Source organism: Diabrotica undecimpunctata, chromosome 3, assembly GCF_040954645.1.
Source record: "Diabrotica undecimpunctata isolate CICGRU chromosome 3, icDiaUnde3, whole genome shotgun sequence".
Taxonomy (NCBI): domain Eukaryota; kingdom Metazoa; phylum Arthropoda; class Insecta; order Coleoptera; family Chrysomelidae; genus Diabrotica; species Diabrotica undecimpunctata.
The window spans coordinates 67,686,356-67,706,909 of NC_092805.1; the positions used below are offsets into that span (position 1 = coordinate 67,686,356).

Consider the following 20,554-nt stretch of genomic DNA (forward strand, 5'->3'; position numbering starts at 1 on the left):
TATGGTAGCTAATTATAATTTATTCTCTTTCAGCCCTGAAGAAGCCAAATTAATTCTCTTTGGCGAAAACGTTCGGCGAAACAATTGATACACATTAGAGTCTTTCTTGCAGATTTCCCCAATATTTAAGAGTTTACTATTTAACTAATCTGCAAAGATTAAATTTCTTTTCTATATATATATATATATATATATATATATATATATATATATATATATATATATATACATCCCGCTATCGTTTTAAGCTCATTCCACGTTGCAGTAATTTAGCATCACCAAGAAATGCTATCATTTTCTATTTATAAGTCGTGTATGTTCGTTTAGTGCACCTTTGTAGGCTTGGCACCGTTGTCGATTTTTCAATAATCTGATTTTTTTATAAATTAAATTTTTTACATCAAACCATCATTTTAACATTGGGAGGTAAAATTACTGTATTTGGTATCATTTTAAAGACAATAGATGTTGCCAGTGTTAATACTTAAATAATATTTGAAAACATAAAAATATCGATCGGTTTGGGTCAAGTTCAAATGAAGACATTGAAACTACCTGCCGGCCGGCTGGGGTCAACCAACAAGTTTTTTATATCAATGTTCAGTTGTTATTATTCAATTTAGATATTTTTCCCAGAGAGTTGTGTAGGGGAATATTTTACATATTTAAATTTCCAAGCTGTTTAATCGAAGCTCTCAGTGAATAGTTTAAGATAAATATTAGGTTTTTATGGGATTAGGTCAAAAATATTGGTTGTGATTGGGATTAGAATCACATTTTTAATTATTTAATGTTTAACATTCTGATTTCCATTCAGGAAATCGTTCTCAAAAAACGTTTTTTGTACAAAATGTGCATACACATTTTTACATCATTTGTTCAATAAACAAGGTTAAATATTGGAAATCGTATCGTTAAATATTAGTTAATTAAAAATGTAATTTTCATCTCAATATCGACCAATAATTGTGGCTTAATCACATAAAAAAATAATATTTGACTTTGACCATGCCATAAGAAAGTAGTTCACGATCCTCGCTAAATAGTTTAAAAAAATCTTATACAGAAATTTAAATTCTAAATAGTATGAGGGGTAGCCGACGAAAAATTCGTAAAGACGTACAGTTGATTTTGCTTTGTTTTTTTTAAACAATCATAAATGGCAAAAAATTTTTGCTTATAAAACGTTTTGTATACATTCTAAAGAAAAATAATTTAAATAAAAGTTGTAGAACATAAAAAGTTTTCTATGTAGAGAAATACCAAATTTAAATACATAAATAATTGAGATAATTCCAAAAAACCATAAACTCTAAGATATTATGTTTGTAGTAATTTATAAATGTTAATAACTTTGTTTTTTGACTAACGACAGGTAATATAGCTACTTGAAATCATGGCAATTGATGAGTTATTAAAGTGTGCTAAATATCAAGCAGATCAAAAAATATTTTACAATTTATTCAATTTTTTTATCACAGAAAGCGATTATTTAAACAACTGTACTTGTCCAAACTCGTATGACTACAAGTATTTTGTAACTTGCAATCGATTCTTTGCGCTTTCAGTTTTAGGGTATATTAAAAAAACTTTTAACATATTATTAAGTTTTTTTAATTTTTGGTTTTTCGACCACTTAACGTTTTTTTAGTTTCTTTGACAAGAGAGGATTCGGTTATTTCTTCATATGGGCTATGAACAATTGTGTACTCAAGTCAACACTATTATAGAAGTTACCCATACTTTTTCAGTAGTCATGCAGACGGTTCATCTTAATTTTTCCCGTATGGAACATAAGCCTGAGAAAAGTCTTAAATTCTGTTTGTGTTGCCTCTTTCCAAAACGCAATCCTCGATTTTTCTGAACGACTTTGTGCAAGTATTTCGTCAGAGTCACTTCCACAATTCATTTAATCTACATCGTCCTCGCCAGATGCTTCTAACAATGATTGTAATTCAGCAGTGGTCAATCTACATTTATCTTCACATCTAGCTTTTTTAGATGTCGAAGGCATATTATTTACATCCATTTCTTTATAAATACTATAACTCACTTTTAGGGAGGTAATTAACAATAAAAACGTTCTACTGGAAACTATCAACTTACGACTTCCAATACTATAAGGCCACTTGAGGCATAATACGTTTTTACTCAATAATAGTTCCTGTATAAGTAAAATTGTTTTTTAATGTGCTTCATTGAAGCACACTAGATATATTTCAGTTTTGCAATCACATTCTTCAGAGTTTTAACTTTTTTAACTTTTCTATCGGCTTTTCTACTAGTCAGGTTTCTTCTTAAAACTTTGTAACATCTTGTACACTTTCTTCTCTTTGTATTATCTACATCGCTTTGTGTTAAATGGTATTTTTGGGTGTAACTGGTCGTGAGGGTTACATTTCTTTATTTTTAAATGCCTTCGCGAACTCCAGTCTGAATATTCAAGGATAGGTTGTCGCTTTTTTTACGTTTTCTATTATTTACCAACTAAGCATTGACTACTGCGGTATTAAATATTAATTCCATTGCCACTTTCCGGTACCACTTCAGCATTTTGCAGGCTTTGGTAAGAAGCCACTTGATCACTAAAATCAACAATCTTTTTCACCAAGTTATAATCGAGAATAGTTTGTGGTTTTAGTACTTGTGTATAATTTTTCTCTTCATTTGATTAAACCAAGATACAACTATTATGTTTAAATGTTGCAACTGAGAGAGTAACTGGTTACAACTTTTTTAATCGAGATTTTGGTTTTACATATTTTTATAGTAAAACATCTGCACATGAATAATTCGTTTCTTGAACAATGATTTCAATTCATCGACCAATATTCTAAAATAAGGTGTTATTACGTTGTCCGGAATATTATAAACTGGTTATATTTCATAAAGCATTGGAAATATAGTTTACACTCTATATTATTATCTCCGTTAAATCCTATCATTTTAGGCTCCATATGTGATGATTAGACCTATAGCACCGGAGATACGCAACTAAGGCTCTTTTGACATAACATATATAGGAGCAAAGATATATACCTAAGGTTCTTTTGACGTGTTGATGTATTTGATTTCTACGTCGTAGTATTCTATTGGTTAAATGTTACCATTTGAGGTACTGTACGTCACAATTGGACTATTAGGATCGAAGATACATAACTAAGGTCCTTTTGCCAGGCTACTCTATTTAATTTTTGTATCTCATTGTATTCTATTAGTTTAATTCTATCATTTGAGGTACGAAACGTCACGATTGGACTAATGGGACCTTCTTCTTCTTCAGTGCCTTATCCGGTCCGGATGTTGGCGATCATCAAGGCTATCATGGTTTTGTTGACTGCTCTGCGAAACAGCTCCGCTGAGGTCATCCCAAACCATTGTCGGAGATTTTTCAACCACGAGATACGACGGCGTCCCGGTCCTCTTCTGCCAAATACTTTACCCTGCATAACAAGTTGAAGAATTCAATATTTTTCTTCGTTCCGCATCACGTGGCCGAGGTACTCAAGCTTACGTTGTTTAATTAAATTAAGCACTTCTTTTTCTTTTGTCATGCGCTGTAGGACCTCAACGTTGGTGACATGGTCCACATAAGATATTTTTAGTATCCTTCTGTATATCCACATCTCGAAGGCTTCGATTCGTTTTTCAGTGGCTTGCGTCAGTGTCCAGGCTTCAACTCCATATAGTAACACTGGAAGAACGTAGCACCTCACTATCCGCATCTTGGTTCCCAAACTGAGATCACTGCAGCACAGCAAGGATCTCAACTTAATAAATGTAGACCGTGCCATTTCAATTCTGGATCTAATCTCTTGAGCGTAGTCCCATTGTACGTTGAGGGTAGTTCCGAGGTAAGTGAATCTGTCGACTCTCTGGATCTCTTCGCTACCTGCCATTAGTGCCCCGGGATCTAAATTTGTACGGCTGACAACCATGAATTTAGTTTTCTTAATATTGAGGTTCAGTCCGTATGTTACGCTCACAGTTCGCACTCGGTCTAGTAAGGCCTGCAGATCGTTTAGGCTGGTTGCTAGTAACACAGTGTCATCGGCGTAGAGGATATTATTTATGTATTCACCGTTCACTCGGATTCCCATGTCTAGGTTTGTGAGGGCTTCATTAAATAATGGGACCGCAGATACATAACTAAGGCTCTTTTGACAAGCTGATGTATTTTATTTTTCTATCTTATTGTATTCGATTGGTTAAATCCTATCATTTGAGGTACTGTACGTCACGATTGGGCTACTAAAAACGAAGATACGTAACTAAGGCAATTTTAACATTTTGCTGTATTTGATTTCTATCTCATTGTATTCTGTTAGTTAAATTCTATCATTTGAGGTATCGTACGTCACGATTGGACTAATAGGACCGAAGATACATAACTAAGCCATTTTGACATGCTACTTTATTTAATTTTTATACCTCATTGTATTTTATTTGTTAAATCCTTTCATTTGAGGTACTGCACGTCATGATTGGACTAATAGAACTAAAGATACACAACTAAGGCCCTTTTGACATTGTTCTGTATTTGATTTTTGTATCCCATTGTATTCTCTATGTTAAATCCTATCATTAGAGGTACTATACATCACGATTGGACTAATAGGACCGAAGATACGTGACTACGGCCCTTTTGACATGTTGCTGTATTTAATTTTTTTTTTCATTGTTTTCAATTCGTTAAATCCTGTCATTTGGGATACTGTACGTCACGATTGGACTTATAAAAACGAAGATATATAATTAATGCCTTTTTGACATGCTGCTATATTTGATTTTTCTGTCTTATTGTATTTTATTGGTTAAATTCTATCATTTGAGGGGCTGTACGTCGCGACTGGATCAATTGGAGCGAAGATACAATAGGTAGTTGCAATATATCATAACCCGTTACTTTTAACCAGCCATGATGCCAGAATGATTTGTGGATGAAAAGAATATATATATATATATATATATATATATATATATATATATATATATATATATATATATATTCTTAAATTTACTATTTCATTGTGGGTAATATTATATTCAACAGCGATGCCAAATTTCTGATGCTAAAATGATTGATAATGAAAGTGGGATATACATTTTCATGTATATAATGGCATCGAGTAAACGGTAAAACCCTGAACTAAATATATATAATATTTTCACTGTACCATCATTTTAGACTCAAACATTTTCTGGAATAAACTTGTATAACTCAGTAAGGGATAAAAAGAGAAAGCGGATATTTTAAAATATCAACACTGTATCAACACTCTAATCAATGAGATGGTTAAAATTCTTGTAACAAGTACAGCAAAAAAGTTATTAAGGTCTTGTAAAGTAGCGTCGATATACAGATGCTACTTTGCAAGACGATGCTAAATTGATGGTAAAAGCATAATGTATCGATGCGAAAATGATAGTATGATGTATATATATATATATATATATATATATATATATATATATATATATATATATATATATATAACTTACCAAAACGTAAAACGGGACACTGACATTAATGAAGTGACAAATAAAAGTTGATATCTGATATCTCATGGTTTACAAAACTCAAAAAATCACATGATGTTTATGAGATACCATGTATTAACTTTTAGAAGTAACCAAGTCTAGAGACGTTACAATAGTCATGGGAGATTTAAATGCAAAAATCGGTAGAGGAAGTCAAGGTGATTTTATTGGAAACTTTGGACTGGGTACCCGTAACGAGAGAGGAGACAGATTGGCTCAATTCTGCCAAGAGACCGATTTTATTGTCGAGAATACTTATTATGATCTGCCGCCCAGGAGACTCTATACATCGAAATCTCCAGCAGACAACCAACATAACGTCATCAGAAACCAAATCGACTACCTTCTCATCTGCAAACGATACCGAAATTCCATAAAATCAGTATAATCATACACCGGAGCTGATGTGAGATAAGATCACAACCCAGTTGTAGGAAGGTTTAGAATTAACCTAAAAAAGCTTCTTCTTCTTCTTCCTACTTTATAAATAGGCAAAATGCCTGTTTTACTTCGGTTTTTAGCCTCAATTGACGTTGTCTGACCATCTTTTCCCCGGTCGTCCCAATGATCTTCCATTTGGCGATTTGTCTCTTGCTATTCGTACTATTCTATTTTCTGTCATTCTTTCGATATGTTGATTCCATTCCACTTTTCTTCTTTTTGTCCACACGTTTATTTCCTCTATACCACATCTCGCTCGTATTTCCTCACTTCTTACTCTGTCTCTTACGAGTTTGGTTTGTTATTTTTCGTAAGACTTTCATTTCTGTTGATTCCAGTAGTCTTTGTGTTTTCGCCGTATCTGCTGTTGTTTCCGCTGTGTACGTCATTATCGGTCTTATTGTTGATTTATATATCCTGGTGTTCGTTTCCGTTGTGAGGTATTTGTTTCTCCAGATTGTGTTGTTGAGACATTCTGCTGCCTTGTTTGCCATGTTCACTTGTTTTTGTACCGCTTCTTCCACTTTTCCGTAGCTTGACAGTTTTATTCCCAAGTATTCAGTTTCCATCACTTGTTCTATTATTTTGTTATTTACGACTAGTTTACATCGTCTCGGTTCCGCTGATATCACTATCGCTTTAGTTTTCTCTGTTGAGATCTCCATGTTGTATATGAGCGCCGTATCTTCGAATTCTTTAATTAATCTTTGTAGGTCATCTTCATTTTCGGCTGTTATTATGGCGTTGTCGGCGTAGCATATTATCCTTATTTTGTGGCGTACAAAACCGAATCTATATAAAAAAAGTTACAAAATGTACCAAATATAAATCAGACGTACACCCGGAAAGAAAAGTACTATACGGTGACAATCTGGGAATGGCTCGCGGCTAGACAAAACAGTGGAGATGGTCGTGCGGTCCACAAAACAAAAAAAATCCGAAGTTATATCAAGGGCGCCAGGTAAATTGGCCCACAGCCTTCCCTACGTTACTATTCAATAAACCACCAACTTACCAATAGGTTTACTACTAAAATACTAAGTAACAGTATACAACCTGAATAAATAAAAAAATAAATGAAATTGTCAGATTAGAATTTAGTAAATTTTAATAAATAGATTACCAAGATAGTTGAAAATAAATACATATTACAATATTATTTAACTTTACCATAGGCTTAATAAAAAAATAATATAAAAATGCGGCTTCTACGTGCCTAACAAAAATTCATAAGTTATTTCTATTTAACAGAACAAAATAAAAGGTAAGACGTATCAAAAGTACCGGACGCTAAGGGGTGTGCGGTTCAATACCAACAAAAAAAAAATAATTAACGCAAATAGGACACCACGTAAGCTCAAGTGCGTGCGCAGAAAATAATATAAAAAAATAAATCTCAAATATATAACCCCCCCCCCCTTAGACGCAGTTTACAAAATTAAAATAGGTATGGGTAAATATTTAATTAATAAAATAAACCGCAAATAATCTTAAAAAAAAACTGTAAAGTATTTGTAAATATTAAAATAAAAACTAACAGCAAATAATCTTTAAAAAAAACTATTGTATTCCGCAAACCAAATTAGAAGGCGCTTAAATCTTTCGTTGAAAATTAATTTATCGATCCATACCTCGAATTTTCATATACTTCACCGCGTGGAATTCCAGTTACAGTTCAGCGTGTCTTCAATCCAAAATCCCATACGATTGCCGATGTACATAGACTTGTGTGACAATGTTGAAAAGTTGAAAATTACAGCCAGACGGAAAAATACGAAGAAGAAGAAGCAGAAAAAAACAAACCCTGAAGCAAGAAAACATTAATTACCAACTGTGTCTAAAATAATTATTTGGAAATAAATATATTGATTTTAACACTTTGTTTATCTGCCTTTTGGCGATAATGGAGCAATACAAAAAAACTTCTCTCCGAACTTGAATGTATGAAAACTGATAAAAATGTGAATAGCTTTTTAGAGATGGGATAAAAAAAATAACTACAACTTTTTAATTAATTAAAAACGAAATGTTCTAACACTCACCCTTCTTAGCGAGATTAGGGGTTTGAAATATCCCAAATTGGACCGAAACGTAGTCGGCTATTTGGACTCGTGATTAAGGCTAATTTCTTGATCTAAATGCGACTCCCAGTATTCACGTGTACTGTAGATCCGCTTTTTTTTAGCGAAATTGTGGATATTCCAAAAAAACCCTTCCACGAAGGCAGCAAATCCCCTTGAATATCCACACGGTTCTGACTAGTCCAGATCCCACATGGAACAGCAGCAAAAAACAAAATGCCGTTTTTAATCTAGCCCAACCTTTCAGTAACACCGTCAAACCTAGAATCACCTAGAATCACTCCCTTTCCGTCGTCTTTCCGAACAGTTGACAACTTGATACACGGAGGTCACCGAATAATACCGAGATTCAAACATTTCAATTTTGTGATCCCAATTCTTCCAAGATGACTCTAGAAAGAACGATCTAAATTAGTTTCTTCACAAAAAAGAGGACGTTTTCCCTTAACTTCAGCACAATTTGCCAGACATTACCCCTATTTGAAAATTACTAATTTTATTTTCGCCACCTTGCTTATAATATATTATAGGCAACCGCTCTTACACGTCTTGAATTATTTAAATTTTGATAAAATAGAGGTGGGACTTTCTACTTTAAATTTGGAACGTAACAATTTCCTTTTCTCCGATTCTATATCCTCTTCTTTTTTTAACTTTCTTTATGATTTCATCCATTATCAGATTAAATATTAATGGGCTCAGCGAATCTCCTTGTCTAATGCCTGTTTCATTTTTAATAGGTTGCTATAGTTTTCCTTTACATCTTAGAAAAAAATCTTGTGGTAAAAAAGCTTGTGGCTAAAACTAAAGTAGAGACAATACAAGTATCCCGTTTGAGAGATCCATCAACAAAAGAGCAAGTCACGCTAAAAATTAAAGAAGCACTCACCAAAATAGAAATTATTCCTACTGAAGATACGAGCAGGAAATGGCATATGTTAAAAGATGCTCTTATACGTACATGTGAGACAACACTAACACCTAAGCTGATCAAGAACAAAAATGAATGGATGACCGATGAGATTCTGGATCTCATGGAAGCAAGAAGATCCTATAAAACCAAAGACAAAAACATGTATAATATTATACATACAGAAATAAGGAGAAAGATCAGAGATCCCAAGGAAAGATGGTATAGTGACAGATGCGAAGAGATTGAACAGGTAGAGAAACATGATAACTTAAACCTTCTTAAAAAATTAGGGAAATAACAGGCACTAATATTAAGAGGCTACATCAGCGCGTCATCACTATTAATTCGAGAAATAGTAGCCGCACCGTCTTTCGAAAGTTCTGCGAACCTTTGGCAACAGTGCGTCGGCAGTACGTGAGACTATCAAAAAGGAAGGCACAATATTGTGATAATTATAATTAGAGTTCGGATCGGATTTAAAAGTATAAAGAAACGCAAAAAAAGCATTAAGATTTTATGAAAATATTTTATTATTTATTTATTATACAAAAAAGAATAAACATAAGCATATAAATTTTAACAAACCTTTTTTTTACGAAAATTAGTATAAAACATCTTAGCTTAAGAGTTAGTAAGTACCTATCATAAATTTAATAATAATATACAGTGTGTTCCAACAAAAATTTGAACCACCCATAAACTCAGAAACCAAGAGTTTTTTCAAAATAAAAAAAAACTCGTCAATTTGTAGTGGGTGCGGGACGAATTTTCATGCAAAATTCATGCCCTCAAATGTAACTCCCTACTGCCACGCATCAACCCCTAGTTTTTTTTAAATAGCAAGTGTGGTCGAGAGGCATACCATCTGAAAGGTATTTTTTCCTCTACACGATACTTTTTTTTTAATTTACGAAATAACTTTGAAGATAATTTTGGCTAATTTATTGGTTGAACATCAGTAATAACAAAAAACATAAAATTTCATTAAATTAACCAATTTAATGTTCGAAATGACCTCCTGTGACCTCCATACAATAATACAGTATATTTTCAAAGCCTCTTCGTACATTTGCAAGTACCTTCGGTGTGAATAATGGGCATTCTGTCACAATTATTTGTCGCAACTCTGCAAGATCTATAGGCGGAGTGGCGTATATTTTTGATATTAGGTGTCCCCACAAAAAAAATCTAAAGGCGAAAGATCCGGTGTCCGATCCACTCTATTGGATCCCTTCTGACAATCCAGCGCCCTGGAAAACGTTGATTCACAAATTGTCTTACGCGTATATGATAATGTGGGGATGCCTTGTCTTGTTAGAAAGTCATTTTATTGTTTAAAAGATTATCATCAGATTCCAATGTGTCAGTGATCAGCGGATAAATACTATGTCTACTATCCTTCGGACACTTAAAGGTTCAGGCAGAATACTAAAATAAATTTAAAATAATATAAGACAAAATTGTTTCGTTACACTTTGTTTTAATATAAATAATAGTAAAAGTAACAATAATAACTTCGAATTTTTTTTGAAATTGTTTAGCCGTAAGAAATGAACTACAGATTGATGCATAGTGGTGTATAGCAAATAAAAAATATAAGTTCGAAAATATTGACGCCAATGAATGTCTACCTACCGGAAAAAATTGGCGTTTGTACTTTTCTATTTTCTATTTCTGTACATAAATACAGATTTATTACCAATTTCATTTTAATGAGAAAATCACAGTCAAAAGAAACCAACAAAAATGGGAAACCACTTTTCACACTTTTTATTTACGACAACAGTAGATTGCTTATAATTACATTATTAAAATTTGTGGTGGCTCTAATTTCGATTTTCGAATCATTTTAGCACGGTTTTTACTGGACTTTTTCTTGGAAGGCGTGACTTTATCTTTCGCTTGAGAAATTTTTCTGTTTTAAAAATATTTATATTTCTAGAATAAAAAATCCTCCTAAGACTATACAGGGTGTTTCAAAAAGGTATGTCATAAATTAAATCACGCATTCCGGAGACAAAAATAAATTGATTGAACCCAACTTACCTTAGTACAAAAGTGTACACAAAAAAAGTTACAGCCCTTTGAAGTTACAAAATAAAAATGTTTTTTTACATTTTCTCCTAAACTACTTGACATTTTGTAATAAAAATGGACACGTTACTTTCTTGTTCTGAAAGCATTTTTCATACAAAAGAAACAAAATCTAAGCGCACAGAAAAATTTTAAGGGGGGTGTGCAGCCATAAATCTCCCCAAACTTTTGAGTACTTTCAAATCATATGAATTTTGTGGCATCATGTGTTCAAATAAACACATTAGATATTTTTAAAACTTATTTGCCTCTTATCATTTTTTCGAAAAACTAGTTTTTTCCTAGTTGGCCATAAAATTACAATTAGTTTCTACGGATACAATAATTACAAACAGTTCCATCAATAATAGTCAATAATTTGAAGCTATCATTTATTGTGTGAATAGGATTAATATTAAAAATTTTGATATTACAATGGCCTACACATTTCGGGAAATGGCAGATATGTATTTAACTTTGGGTAAGTTGGATCAGATTAAATTATGATTTCAATAAACTATCGGGAATATCGTAAGTGAATGTCAAGGAAATAGTGCAGCCCAAGGCGTTATGCAGTAAAATATCTAAAATCGAAATGCACCCGATAGACGATTAATCGTCGTTTACGGGAAACGGGTACATTCCAACCGCAAGTTGCTGGCAATAGTGGTCGTCCAATAATGGATGCAATTGATGAAGACATTTTAGAAATAATTGAAGAAGTCCCTGGAACAAGTACAAGGGTAATAGCTGCTCAACTAAATGTTCCTCGCATAAGGGTTTGGAGGCGTTTGAAGGATCAGCTGCTTAAACCCTATCACTTAACAACGGTTCAAGAGTTATTGGTTAAAGATTATCCTAAAAGGATTGGATTTTGCGATTAGTTGTTAATGGAAAACACTAATGGAAATGCTAATTTTATTAGAAATATTTTGTTTACCGACGAGGGTACCTTCAGTAGAAATGGAATAATAAACCATCATAACGACCACATTTGGGCCGACGAAAATCCTCACGCTAAAAAAAAACGACTCATCACCAAAGGACTTTCAAAGTTAATGTTTGGGCAGGAATTGTGGATAACAATCTAATAGGCCCAATATTTCTTCCCAGCAATTTAAATGGTGATAATTATTTGCAGTTCTTGGCAAAAGATTTACAAGAGTATTTGGAAGAAGTGAATATTGCAATAAGGCAAAATATGTGGTTTCTACAAGATAGCGCTCCACCGCGTTACAGTAATGAAGTCCGGGAATAGCTTTGCAGGCAGTATCCTGGTCGGTGAATTGGAAGAGGTCGTGACGCACCTATTTCTTGGCCACCCAGAAGTCCAGATCTTAATCCCATGGACTTTTGCTTTTAGGGGTTTATGAAAGAGATAGTGTATTCTGTAACAAAAGAGGACGAACAACAATTGAGGGTTAGAATAATTGAAGCTGCAAATCAATTTCGTCAGAAAAATATGGTTTTTCAGCGCATTCGGTTTTCCTTATTAAAACGATACCAAATGTGTCTTGAAGAAAATGGGGATCATTTTGAACATTTATTGTAATATCATATTTATAGAGGTTATAAACATTTTTTGTACTTGTTAATTCATTTAAGCCATTTATTTAGTTGCACGTAATTTTTTAAAGGTTAATGAAAAGGGTCGTAACTCAATAAAAACAGTTATTTAAAAAAAGTGATAAGAGGCAAAAAATTTTAAAAATAATGTGTTAAACTAATGATGCCACAAAATTCATTTGATTTGAACGTACTCAAAAGTTTTGAGGGATTTAGGGCTGCACACCCCCTTAAAAATTTTCTGTGCGCTTAGATTTTGTTGTTTCTTTTTTATGAAAAATGCTTTCAGAACAGGAAAGTAACGTGTCCATTTTTATTTCAAAATATCAAGTAGTTTAGGAGATAATGCAAAAAAACAATTTTTATTTTGTAACTTCAAAGGGCTGTAACTTTTTTTGTGTACACTTTTGTACTAAGGTAAGTTGGATTCAATCAATTTATTTTTGTCCCCGGAATGCGTGATTTAATTTATGGAATACCTTTTTGAAACACCCTGTATACTCGCATTAGAATTTGAAATATTTTTACTTAAAATATAACTATAAAACTCACAATTAATAATAATCTATTTTTTCAAATAGTCCAACAACCTAGTTCTATTACACAAATATAATAAATTCATTCTAAACAAACACTACTTCACTATGAATCAACAATAACGAATTTCAATATCTTAGAAAATAATATCCATAATCCACATCCAAAATAATATTCCAATATCTGGCTAAACAGATATCGATACAGATAACATAGCAGAATCGTGCTATCACTTACACAGAAAACAGACGCAGGTGTGCAAATGTGATGGCGCTGACTAATGTTGCCAACTCACTCAGTTAAGTTCGATTTCTTGTTATAGATCATTGATTTTAGGTGATTTTAGTAATTCCAATGTGACACAAAATCTAGGCATGGGATAAAAAAGTTTATTTGAAGAAAGTGTATTTTTTTGTTTTTCTTAATGGCGGTACAGACTCGTTTTTGTAATATTTTATTTAGTTATAGAGTAATTTCCACATACTAACATATTTCTTAAATTGGGATCTGTACCGCCATTCTTTACTATATCACTTATATGTGTGCCAAATATCTCAACAAAATATTCAAAATTGAAGCTGCAATCTTGGAACGCGTTTTCCGTCTTGATGACGCGCTAATGTAGACTCTTAACGTATCACACGCCTCAATTGGACCAAATACAACATATTCGCTACCGCCTCTCCTTTTGAATGATCTATCATACGTTACGATCCGACGAACTATTCTATCCCCACCAAAAACGCTCAAAAATTTATTTAATTTTACATAATTCTGTTTCATGTAGCGATATGTAACTAACTTGATTGAATTTTTTTTACCTAATTCTATTTACCTTTATTTAATTTTATTTAATATTATTTAGTTATTTTATTTTGGTAAAGCGTTGACGTTTGTTAAACGTCATTTTATTTTTATAGAAAGTGTATGTTTATCTTACCCAGTGACATAATAAATATATATTATACGTCGTTGATCTTACTTTACAATTGCAGTGACCTAGAGTTTTAGCAATTTTCGAAAAAATTAATTAATTGAGATTTCTTTAGATTATTTTGTATAAAATTCTAGGATATAAGGAGCATGTTAACTTGAGAAAGGGAAAGGATCCTTTCTCAAGTTAACATGCTCTTTTTCTAACTTGGCTGCATTGTACCGAAGACGACCAATAGTCAGAAATACGTATATACGGTTGCCTTCCATGGATATACGTTTTTTGGTTTCCTATTTTGCGAGACATGTCATTACATTTTACTTTTATTATTCAGTCGCTTTAACCTTTTCCATGTGTTTTAAACGTTTCAAAGTTTGGCATTCCTTTCTCCAAGTAGCTGTAGCTTCCTCCGTGGTTATTGTTAGTTGTTGCCCTGGAAACCATCAGGGTAACGTAACTGTTGCAATGTGGGAAGAAGATTACCTACAAAAATCTGGAGAACTGTTAAATGGTACTCCGTATTACACTAAATTTAGAAGGAGTCATGTTTATACACTGCAACAAAAAGCAAATAATGAGCTCAAAATATATAATTTCATTGTGCACGTTTTTATGCTCTACCTAAAATACATAAATCAACTATATCTATGAGACCAATAGTTTCATCTTTATGCACTCCTAATGGACCAACAGCACAGCTTCTTACTGACATCGTAACTTATAATTTCAACAACAATATCTGCCCTAAAGATTCATTTGACTTTAGTTTTTTTATCAATAATTTTTAATTACCACCTAATTATGTGTTAGTTAGTTTTGATGTAACTTCTCTATTCACCAATTTATTTTTGGATTTAATCATAAGCAGTGTTGAAAAGCATTGGAATGCGATTTCACAACATACTACTATTGACTTGTTACATTTCAAAACACTTGTCAACTTTGTGTTTGATTCTAATATTTTCATATTTAATGTTAATTCTATCTACAAATTGTTGGTAGTCCTATGGGCTCCAGTCTTTCACCGGTTCCTATTTTGCAATACTGTTAATATGAACAATATAATACCATTTTTATACGAAATCTCAGAACATTGTTTCTAAAAATCAGAACATCTGTTATCATTCACTGCTTTACATACCATCATTAACACTTAAATTATGTAATTTTGATTTTCTTGAAAAATCTTTTGATGACCTTATGTAACGCCACAGATTTTTTAAATCGTTTAATCTTGTTATTAGTTCACATTCTTCTTTTCCATTTTGGTTTACATCTATTCTCAGATGAGTGTAATTTCTAACTCGTTCGAATTTCGGCAACCTGTTACCATTTTTTCATTCTCTTTTTGTATGAATACTTGAGACTAATTGGTTTGAGTAATTTTTATTTGGTGCTAACCAGGTACCTTTATGGATGTTCTATGTTGGCACTTTTTACTTACTGCTGATAGACTTTTAATATTTGTCAGGTTAATCAATGTTTGCCCATTATCGTTACTAATTTGCATTAAAATCTCTTCCTATCTTTTTATTAAAATCCTCGATTATCAGCTTTATATCTCGTTTTAACAATAAGTTAAAGTACTTTTCTACATCTTTATTAAACAGTTTTTTTTTTGTTCATTTTTTTATATTCACTGTACACTTTTATAATACTTCCATTTTAATCCTTATACTAGAAATTCTTTTTGAAACATGCCCAAAATGGTTAATTACGAAAAACAATTAAAATTAAAAATAATTTTAATTTTTTTTTAACGAAAAAACATACTCCGAATAATCTGTATTCTCTCCCGCTGTTAAAAAGGATATAGTCATCTACTTCAATTGCGAAATTTTCTTTCTGCTTTGTTTTTTTAATGCTGGGATATGAACCTAATATTTATTTAATTATTTTGAAAGTAGTTTTAGAGTTCCCTCATTGTATCTCCCTTCGATGTTTGTACCTCTTACATTCCAAGTGCCTATCTTTAACTTCCTCTGGAATTTTTTTCCTTATTTTTTTTACCTTTGGCTTTGCCGAATCCAATTCTGTAAGACATCTAATTTGTTCTAAATGGCTTATGTAGTTTATAGAGTTTCTATTAGGCACGTATTTCCGCCTAGTTTCACTACGTCCTTCACTGTTACTTGTATCTGTAAATGTTTATTGAAAAAAATCCCATTGATTCCTTTAATGTGTTAGTGTTGGTTGTATCGATTGTTAGGCCCTAACCTATGACTTTGTTCTCCTTGTAGGATTTTTCCATAATTTTTATTCCCCTGCTTTAGTGCTAGTACTAGTTTATCCTGGATTCCCTCGTTTTCTTTTTTAAACACCTCAATATTATTTTTCAGATCTATATTTTCTTCTCCTAAACTATGAACCTCCTGCTGATATTTTAGGAATTCCAGGATCATTTCTTATTTTCTTCTTCTGTTTGTTTTATTTTTTTACGTCCCTTATCTCTTATAAGAGATGTAACTATAACATCATATATCAGTTTTTTAGATTGACCACTGTTTAGTATAGTTTATACGTTAATTTAAAAAATATTTCTACAATATATCTACAACTCTAGAGGTGGAGTATTTTAAAAAATCTTGAATTTACAATTAAAAATAATATAGGTCACTTAGGGAGATGAGAAATATTCTATCCTTAAATTGGACCAAACAATACACTTTCAAAACATTTAATTGGAATCGGATCAGTGGTTTCGGAGATTAACGTAAACAAACATCGTGACACGATATTTTTATATATAAAGTATTATATTTATTACAGAGTGGCATTCCAAGAACTTCTTATAAAGGAATTGTTACCTTTCACTACAACGGAATAATGGTACACTTTACACCGTCAAATAATTGGAAGGGCTATGATGTGTCGTGGAGTTAGATTTATCCACTCTTCCATATAACAATATTCCACTATGATTATGTTTCAGTACTAAGGTTTTACTTTTCTAAGTGATATGTAATAATTTTTTATTGTAACAAGCTGTTATTACATGTTTTGTAATTAAACTTTTGTCAACTATTAAATAAGTAGAAAATATACTTTAAAAATTTATTTGTGTCTGCGTCATTTATATTAATTAAACATACTGTCTCTGTTGTATATTAGGAAGTAAGATCTGGAAATTATGTAAATAAAGTGACCATCTACAGAATCGAGGAAACACATGCTTCTTTTCTCCTATCACTACTTTGGATCCGAATAACGAAGTGTATATACACTCTGTCCCAAAGGTAACGCATAAAATCTATAATTTTGTACCTGAGATAAGTTTGAAAAAGCACAAAGCCAGGTCGATTTTTATTTTCAAATAATAATTTTTTTAAAAAGAAAAAGACAGTCAAGATTTGGTTTCGAACATTAGTTTACGGATTTTATAATTTTTTTGTTATACATCTAATTTTTTCTGTTATATTTATCGAACTTATGACTTCATCGAAATTTTGAAGAAATGAGTAGTCCTTTCAGAGATCAATTCAACGGTATAAGGTTTATGTATCCTTGTTGTGGATCTGTGGATAAACCCTGTGGTCTCCTAGACGTTAGTTCAGGATGCCTCTTTAAAAATGAACGCAACCATTTGTAACCTCCTTTTTTCTGATTAGTTGAAAACGGATGTTTTAAATTGTTACGAATAGCTACTTAATTCAAAGGCCAATCTTCGAATATCAGAAGATCGCAGTCCGTAAAATCTTCTATCCATTTCTTGGCAATAATCGACAAAATCCGCTTCAATTTCTTTGGAAAATACTGGTGGACGTACCATATTGGTTTGAATAAGTTCTTCAGGTGACTTTATTTTATTTTTTATGTAGTCTTCCAACGTGTTCTTGGGTACTTTAAAAGTTTTTGAATCTCGCAAGTACCCCATTTCTTTGTGTTTAACTGCAGTAACAGCTGCTTGCATGGATTTACTATTCCATTTCTTTCGTTTTTGTTTGGATTTCGATGACATTTTATTTCTGTAATTTAAAAAAAAGCGTAAGAAATGAGATAAAATAAGCAGACATAGTGCAAGAATTATAGCCTAATTCTTTCTTTTTGTCGACGAAAACATTAAAATGTAATTGTTAACACGACCTTAACTACGTAGAAATTATAGTTGATATTCTATATAAAAACAATTAAGAAATATTTTGTCCTAATATCGGATATCTGATATTAAGACAGTGCGACCATCTGATATTAGGCAAATTATCACCTGTTGTGAAGGTTATGTTTATGGATTAAAAAAACCTTAGTAATCCACTGTCCATATGCACTTAATTAAAGTAGACATATTATAGACTAACTTAAACTACATAGTCAAATTTAAAAACTTACCTGAATGTGTAAAAATTGCGTTTACGACTAGCACGTGTAAAAATTCCTAATTCAAAAATTCGGATAACTTACTCTAGTGCCCTCTATGTTTTACTAGAGACGCTAAAATATTATTCGGCGACCTGGGTTCAGCCCAATGCTAAACTGAACAGAGGTTTCTTAATCAGATTACAGGTTTCTTTAAAACAGAACTATCCGATAATAGGCAACTATCCGATATTATGGCACTTTACCTAAAAAAAATTATCTACGACTGAAATAAACAGGCAAATTTTTTATATCAAATATTGATCTTTCTCATACTTACAATTTTAATTTTAAAAATCAATAATTGACTTGGCTGCTTCTGTTTGCAGACCACACAATTGTAATTTTACACAAGGGAAACAATTTTGATATTCCAAGTTAAATGAAGTTGAATGATTTTGTTTTGAGTGGGCCGCAGTCATTGTCAACGCTTTTGCCAATTTCTTTAACAGTGTCCACAATCCTTCTTTCTCCTGTCTAGACAAGTAGACTCAAAGACCCAATATCAGTCCCATATTCACTCCCTAACTATTGTAGCGAGATTAAATAAAACGAGCGGTTCGAATTTATATAAATATATTTATTTATAGTTTACAGTTCGGTACTCTCTTATCAACTAACTCTACTTCTAACATTGTTACCTATATATACTACAGTTACTAGGTTCGAGATTATTCTGGCGTTGTCCCACCTCTAATTCGCCTACGTGACCGGTTATTCTCTTTCGCACTCGATACGCCTCGAAGTTTCGAGAAGGGTAGTAGAGATGCAATGCAACCGTTACCTGAGCCATGCCGAGAGTATGTTCGTAACACTGCTCCCCTCTTAAATCTGATCGTCCCGATCAGCAACTCTATATGTAGGCACAGGATGGCGGAATCTACAGGACTCTCCAGCTCTGCATGATCCCTTTAGAAAGAAATAACAGTCTACTGACTTTGAAGGATACGATCTCATCGGGTTAATGCAACACACAGTAATTCGTACGCCGGTTTCTCGGAAGATTACTTCAAGCATGCTTCTGACAATCTTCCAGTCCAGATTATCTAGTGCATGGCCTATCTTGGGTAAGGCCAAATTCTTGATGTCGTAATTGCACACAATTTTCTTCAAATTAGTTAGAGCACGCCATATATCCTCGTAGCTTGCCCTGTCTGTATAAGACTTCCTGGTCACCATATACAGCAAAGATCGAGAACCATCTTCTAATCTCATTACTCTTCCAACTTTAGGCTGCTGGTTTTTTAACTCGTCCAAACGACCGAATTTCTTATAAAATACGGATGAGATTCCTTTAGTCATCTCAAGATCTTGGGCAACACAGTGGGCTAGAGAGACGTTATGCGGAACACTAAAAAGATCCTGTTGAACTTCTGTGGTCACGCCGAATCTAGCACTCTTTCTCTCTGCGTAATTTGACATAAATTCATTAAAGCTTGGTCGCCGGTCATCTTTGATCTCATGTTGAAGGGTTCGTGCTTCTCCTGTTTCATTTGAGCCAGCATATGGTGCAAGACGATTTATGTGAACTACTTTTGGTTTACCTTTCGGCAACTTCTTAATTCGGTATATTACGTCATTTATTTTCTTTTTAATTTCATATGGACCTTCCCATTGTCTTTGCAGTTTGGGAGACAAGCCTCGACGACGTTGTGGATTATAAAGCCAAACAAGATCACCTACTTCATAGCTTTCACTCTTGCATCGAGAATCATATTGATCTTTCATTCTGTCACTGGCTATCTGAATGTGTTGTCGGGCAAGTTCATGAATGTTGTTCATTCTTAACTTCAGGCGGTCGACATAATCTTCGCTTGCAACATGTTCTTCGGAAGGTCTGCAGCCAAACTCTAGGTCGCAGGGTAAACGAACTTCACGACCTAACATCAGGCAGGTTGGAGTCTGTCCTGTAGTTTCATTCACGGATGAGCGGTAGGCCATTAGGAATAAATGAATGTGCTGGTCCCAATCTCTTTGATGTTCTGATACAACTTTGGACAGGTGTTTACCCATTGTTCGGTTCATTCTCTCGACCATTCCATCTGATTGAGGATGCAGGGGTGTCGTTCTGGTCTTATTGACACCAATCAATTTACAAACGTTTTGGAAAAGGGT

General features: G+C 32.9%; 1 protein-coding gene across 4 annotated transcripts in view; it reads left to right on the forward strand.

Moving 5' to 3' along the window:
* The window catches only part of Mgat1 (alpha-1,3-mannosyl-glycoprotein 2-beta-N-acetylglucosaminyltransferase), a 261,795-nt gene extending 244,652 nt beyond the window's left edge, over nucleotides 1-17,143 (forward strand). For all 4 annotated transcript variants that reach the window (XM_072526042.1, XM_072526043.1, XM_072526040.1 and 1 more), the window contains one exon: nucleotides 16,856-17,143. In XM_072526042.1, coding sequence (XP_072382143.1) covers nucleotides 16,856-16,969 — 114 coding nt within the window. In that variant the 3' untranslated portion in view covers nucleotides 16,970-17,143. The remainder of the gene's footprint in view (nucleotides 1-16,855) is intronic.
* Nucleotides 17,144-20,554: the final 3,411 nt, after the last annotated feature.